Source organism: Vombatus ursinus, unplaced genomic scaffold, assembly GCF_900497805.2.
Source record: "Vombatus ursinus unplaced genomic scaffold, bare-nosed wombat genome assembly UNPS02011353.1, whole genome shotgun sequence".
In the NCBI taxonomy this organism is placed as follows: Eukaryota; Metazoa; Chordata; class Mammalia; order Diprotodontia; family Vombatidae; genus Vombatus; species Vombatus ursinus.
In genome coordinates, this window is record NW_020951131.1 from 2,190,202 (window position 1) to 2,196,707 (window position 6,506).

The 6,506-nt window shown below is 51.7% G+C and overlaps 1 protein-coding gene across 12 annotated transcripts in view; it reads left to right on the plus strand.

Annotated features, from left to right (window-relative positions):
- The window catches only part of UROS (uroporphyrinogen III synthase), a 40,192-nt gene extending 38,808 nt beyond the window's left edge, over positions 1 to 1,384 (plus strand). For all 12 annotated transcript variants that reach the window (XM_027855930.1, XM_027855931.1, XM_027855933.1 and 9 more), the window contains one exon: positions 838 to 1,384. In XM_027855930.1, coding sequence (XP_027711731.1) covers positions 838 to 990 — 153 coding nt within the window. In that variant the 3' untranslated portion in view covers positions 991 to 1,384. The remainder of the gene's footprint in view (positions 1 to 837) is intronic.
- Positions 1,385 to 6,506: the final 5,122 nt, after the last annotated feature.

Sequence of the window (6,506 nt, forward strand, 5' to 3'; positions counted from 1 at the left end):
GACAGATAAAGAAACTAAAGCAGACAGGTGAAGTGACTTGCCCAGGGTCACTGAGCTCATGTCTGAGGCAGGATTTGAACTCAGATCTCTCTGGCTTGAGGTCTAGCACTCTATCCTGTGTGCCATGTAGCTGCAGTCCCTTAATCCCCACCCCACCCGTGCCTCAGTTTCCTTCTATGTAAAATGAAGGGTTGGGCCAGATGGCCTGTATAGTTCCCAGCACCCCGGGTCTGTGATCCTGTGAATGTCCACCCCAAGGGCTTTGGGGTTGCTTCTCCTTCCCAGCAGGGTCTGGGCAAGCCACTTCCCTGCCGCCTGCCTCAGTCTCCTCAGCTGTAAAAGGGGGACAACAACAGCCCCCCTCAGGTTGTTGTGAGGATCGAATGAGATGATTTCAGAGGAATGCTTTGGCCAGTGCTGGGCACACAGTAGGCACTTAATAAATGCTTATTCCCTTCCGTTAACGAGTGAGAGACCTGCGTCAGGTCAATGACTGGCCCAGGATCACTCAGCTGGGAAGTATTGAGCGATGGGCCTTGAACCCAGCTCTCTGGCTTCCAGGCCTGGCTGGCCCTGCGGTATGCCACAATTCCACTTTCTGAAAGGGTCAGTGTCACCTGCGGATGGTTCACGAGTAGAGTCACCATGCTTTAGGAGACCAGGCCATGCATCTACCTGTTTACACTTTGCCTTTATTTCCATCCCACAAGCATTCATTAAGCACCTACTGTATGCCAACCCCGTACCAGGCACTAGGGATTCAAAGAAATGAGGCTGGCCCTGCCCTCAGGGAGCTTACGTTCTGCTGGAATTTAAGGCCGGTTTTTGTCATTTCAGTTTGCCGCCATAGGTCCAACCACAGCCCGAGCCATGGCCAACGTGGGAATCCCTGTGAGCTGCACGGCGGAGAGGCCCTGCCCTCACGACTTGGCTGCCGGCCTCCAGAAGGTGCTGCGGCCAGAGAGCCCATCCAGCTGTGGGGCTGCTTAGGTCTCCGTCCACATTGGCTCCGTCCCGGGCCAGCTCGAGGGGACAGATAGGCTCGGTCAGCACCCTCCATCCCGCGGCTGGGAGCTGGGGGTGTGTTGGGCAGCGAGAGGAGGAAGGGGTCATGGTGTCTTCTCATTTTTGCCACCTAGCTCAGGAATGGGCTGCACCGCTTCTGCCCCGCTCTGAATTCGAGGGACAGGGAAAAGGGACGTGTGCGTGAAATTCAGTAAATACCTCGTTGGGATACAGTGTCAGCAAACATTTATTAATCCACCCATCGCGTGGGCCAGGCATGGTGCCCGGCGCTGGCGATAGAGAGACAGTCTAAGACTGAAACGCACAGTGCCCAGAATGTAGTCGGTGCTTAATAAATGCCTGTTGACTTGCTGAAGCAGTTTCTGTTTTCAAAGAGTGCCTGCTTGTTGTATATGGCATGATTTGAGCCTGTAAACACCCTGTTCCCTTGACACACAGGGGCTTCCTTGTTGTACTTTGGGACTTTTGTGGGTATGAGTCTTGACCTGTGGTTTTATGTGCAAAGGACACTTCCGGGATGGAAAGTCCCTCCATCCACCTAGATTAGAAACCTTCGTGTAGCGTACAGCCTCCCAGAGCTGCCTGGGGAGAGAGAATGTGAGTGGGTGCTCTGGCGGCATCCCTCCAGTGTGGAGGCCCACTGGAGTCACAGATACTTTCCCACAGGTAAGTAGAGGGTCAGGGAAGCCATCTGATTCTCCTAGACGGGCAAGAGACCCCCAGGGGATCAGCACTCACTTGGAACGGCTGCGTCTGTGCCTGGACTCTCCTTTGGAAGGTCCACCGTTTGTGACAGTCTTGGTCTGAGGGTTGGCATAGATAGGATGGCGTAGATTGATCAGTTAGTAACAGTCATGTGGGCTTAGGAAACTCTGAGACCAGCCGGTCAGCCAGCAAACACTGGGCGCTTAGTATATGCCAGGCCCCACGCTAAGTGGCACAGTGAGTTCAGATCCAGCCTCATACTTCCTAGCTGTGTGACCCTAGGCAAGTCACTCCACCCTGTTTGCTTCAGTTTCCCCACCTGTTAAATGAGCCAGAGAAGGAAATGGCAATCCACTCCAGTACCTCTGCCCAGAAAACCCCAAATGGTTCGTGAAGAGTCAGACAACTGAAAAATGACTGAAATACGCCAGGCCCTGGGCTCAGACCAAGGAGGTCCAGAACATAGGCCTGTCCTCAAAGCACTGATATTCTAAGGGAGGAGACAACATGTAGACAGGGGAGGGAGTAAGAAAGGAGGCTTCCATTGTCCACATGAGGACTCCTCTTGGGATCAGGAGCAGCAATACAGGGGTCTTCTGGGTGGCCACCCACACAGGATCCCAAAGGAGCACATTTGCCCAAAAGTGGAAGGCTTGGGGTGTGAGTGGAGCTGTGGCCCAGGACTGAAGTTGTCTCAAGTCACCGAATGAAGGCTTGAGGAATAATGAGATAGGAGCTCTGTGATTCCCTGGGTTTGAACAAGCCGTGACAACAACAGATTCTTGGTTGCTGGGCCAGGCCTCTGCCTTCTTCCTTCTCCAATAAAGGACTAGTTTCATCCTGGTAATTTCTCATTTGAAAGTCAAATCCAGGTGTCGTTCATCCTGGGATTTCTTTGTTCTGGTCACTGCTAGCTCTCTTACGAAGTTTCTTGCCACACGCAGTGGATAGAGCTCTGGCCCTGGAGTCAGGAGGACCTGAGTTCAAATCTGGCCTCAGTCACTTAACATTTTCTAGCTGTGTGACCCTTGGCAAGTCACTCAACCATGATTGCCTCACCAAAAAGTGGAAAAAAAAGTTTCTTGCCACGGCTAGTCTGATGATTGTCTGCACGGGAAGGTCAGAGAAGAGTTAGAGTTGGTGAGCTTTCCACTTCCTCTCCAACCCAGCAGGATTGGCTCGGGAGGAGCAGGCCCCAGGCGGACAACTTGGCCATGCCTCCTTTGGATTGTGTAACAGGCAGGACGGGGCTAAAGAGGGCCGTATCATCCTTGGTCTGCATGGCATTAGTGCGGCCGCCATCTTCCAAGAGAGCAAGGACCCTTCTAAGGCACCTCATAGCCAAGGCCCCAGAAGAAAAGAAGGTTGAGAAGTAGACCTGGCCAGGCCTTGGCGTGAAAGGCACGTCCTGAAGTCTGGCAACCTCAGCGTTTGTGTCTCCTCTGAGGGCCAGAGGGCTCAGGAGAAAGCTGGGATTGATCAGAAAAGATGGGTCCTGTTTCGTTCATTTACTGATCCGACGTACAATTAACTGCTTTTGGCCTACAGTGGCTTAAGTCAAGGTTCTCTGACCCCAAATGTGGTTCAGAATGCAGCTGGCCTGGAAGGAGTTAATTTTAGAAATCCAGTTCTCTTGCTAATCACTGGTCTGTTCTTGGCCTCGAGGAATGTCACCCACCTTGGGGGATGTGTGTGAAAGCAGAGGAGTCAGGCCTACCATCTGCATGCCACCGCGGTGTCTTTGAAGGATGTCTGCTTTGCTGTCCATCCGTGTCTGGCCCCTTATCCCTAGACCTTGGGCTGCTCTCAAACGGTGAACGTTTCTCAGTCTCATGAGGGAAGGGCGGTCGTGGCTAGCAGCCATTACCAAGCTTCCAAATGGTCAAGTTGCTCCCTGCACCCCAGCTCTGCAACCAGTAGTGTTGTCCCCAAACCCATGAGGTCCTCTGCCCTGTTCTGGTCTTTGTTCTATAGCTCCTGAAAACCTGCTTGGGGACTTTGGCATAAATGGAGGCAGGCCAGTGACCTACTTATTGGCCCCATGCCCCTGCTAATCAATGTTATGTTGCGCAGAGATTTGCCTCGGTTTACCCTTTTGTTAAATTTCACTCTTGACAGCTTTACAAATAGTCTCTCTTTTGGCATAACCATATTACGGATGAGGAAACTGAGACAAAGGCTAAGTGACTTGACCAGGGTCATGCAGCTAGGAAGAATCAGAGGCCAGATTTGAGCTGAGACCTTCCTGACTCCAGTTTTGTAGCCAGACTTTAGTGTCAAGAGCCCAGCTAGACTAGGCCTTGAATGCCAGACTTACCATCCATCAGTGGACCTGTACTTGGAGCTTTTTCAGCTTGACAGAACCTGCCAAATCCTTCCCTTTTTGGGCAGAGCCTTTGAGAAGCCAAGGTTGTCTACACAGCCATGAGGTGTTGGAGGACGTTGGGGAAAGTCTGAGTGGTCTTGCTTTCCCTTACACGTTGGCTGTGGTCTTACATCCAGATACACAGAAAGAATTGAGAAGAAGCATGCCATTGGAAGGCGGGTGCAGGCTTTTCCCTTTAGATGTTAGCTCAGTCTGATTCTCATTAATGTCATGAGTGATGTGTGTGTGTATGTGTATACATACATATGTGACTACACAAAATCACTGATGCCTTATGTGTCCCTCACTCTCCCTCACCCAGTGAGCGCTCCCATAGGATAAAGAATTTTGAAAGAGAAAAAAGTGCGGTAAAACCACTCAGCTTACCCATCAGCTGAATGACCTTATGTGCACTGCTGCCCACCTGTGGTCCCCCACATCTGCATAGAGGAGAGCAAGGGGGGTTTCTCCCATTCAGTTCTTAGCAGGATATGGAATTAGGGTCCCATGGAGGACACTCCCCCGCCACTGGCAACGTTCTCAGCATGTGGCTTCCTGGGAAAATCTGAAGTAGCCAGTCTGGAATTTTAGCAGTGAGGAAACCAAGTAAGAAGCTTTGAAGTCTCTGCCTACACCATCTGAAATGATTTTGGTGGTCACCGTCATGCATGGAAATGGGATTTCAATTCAATTCCGCAAGTATTAAGTGCCTGCTGTATGCCAGCTGAGTGCTTGGGCAGGGCAAAGAAATATATGGAAACCTGTGCCCTGAGGGAACCGACAGTCTACTGGGGTGGGAATCAATCAACCAGCCTTTATTAAGCTCCAACTGTGTGCCAGGCAACAGTAACAAGGTGGTGGGGGGCAGGGAGGGATCAGGAATACCCTTATGTGGGAGGTGGCACCTGAGCTTTGAAAAAAATCCCAGAATTCCGAGAGGCCAAGTGAAGGCGGGCATGCATTCTAGGCATGGGACAGGGGGTGAAGGGGGTTATGGACTAGCAGGTCAATTTTACTAGGACTAATGAGTGGAAAAACTGGCTTATTTGGCTCCTTCTACCTAGGAGCTCACTCCACTTAAGTGAATATAAAGCAGCTAAGTTGAAGCCCCTTTTCATATCTCCATCCGCTCATTCCTGGGGGGAGGGTGGTCAATCACCCCTTGACTTAACTGCAGTCCGTTAGGTAGAGCATCCTTGCACAGGAGCCTGGGAGATGTCTCCGCCAACAGTGATCGCAGGATTGCTAATGAACTGGAAATGCAGCCGCTGCGATTTTGATGAGCGCTGTTTGCTGTAACTACAACAGAATCTGCCGTCGCATTCCACATGGCGACAGGCCCCTTCCGAAAGGCTCCTGCAACCCCATGGTGAAGCTCTTTGGAAGGGATGTGACTCAGGGTGGCTCAAACCACTATTAAAGACGGTTCGACGCGTCCTGCTGACGAAGCTCTGTGGTTCCAGAAAGTTTGTGCCTCGGTCCTGAGCAGAGAGCAGAGCCATCAGAACCCCCCTGGAGTTAGAAATAAACTGGCAGAGAGGGGCCTGGAGGCCAGGAGGAAGGCTGGGGGATGGGGGGGGCTGTGGAAGAGGAAGGCTTCCCCTTCCGAGACTTTCCCTGGCTGTCTTCCATACACGAAAGGCTCTCCCTGCTCGTCCCTGCCTCCGGGCTTCCCTGGCCCCCTTCAAGTCCCAGCTGAATCCCATCTTCTACAGGAAGCCTTCCCCAGACCTCCTAGATCTTGGTGCCTTCCCTCTGACATTATCTCTAATTATCTCCTGGATCCTGTTTGCCTGTGACAGTGACCTCCTTACAGCAGGGACTGTTTTGTTTTGTTTTGTTTCCCTTTGTGTCTCCAGGGCTTAGTAGGACGCCTAGCACATAATAAGCACTCATGCTGGCTGATTGACTGTCTGCTGCCTGCTGGGCTACCTTGTGAGCAAGGGAGTCTTCACAGTGGAGCGTTGGGGGGCCACACAGTGGGGATTCCTCAGAGGAAACTCCTCTACAGCAGGCACAGTGGGGAGGCAGACGGCCTCTGAAGCCCTTGGTGATTTCTTTGTGGACGCTCCCATAACATTGTGCTTCTCAGCACCATGGACAGATTATTACTGAGTCCAAACCCACGGACCTCAGGCTAGGGATGATGATGGCTCAGGGTGAGATTTGTCCCCTGCTACAGACAAAGAAGGCTATGCTGCCTCCAACTTACCACTCCCTTGGGGTAGCTAATTTCTAATATTTAAATGTTTTTGCATGGATAGTCGCTAGGGTCAATGGTCTAATGTTCTAATTTGTCTCTCCCTCACCAAGGACCTCTGAGGAGGCTCAGATGAGCAAGGTGAAAACTTTCTAAGCCCTGGGATACGGCTAATTCTCAGGATGTGGTCTGATTACTACCCTCCAGCCA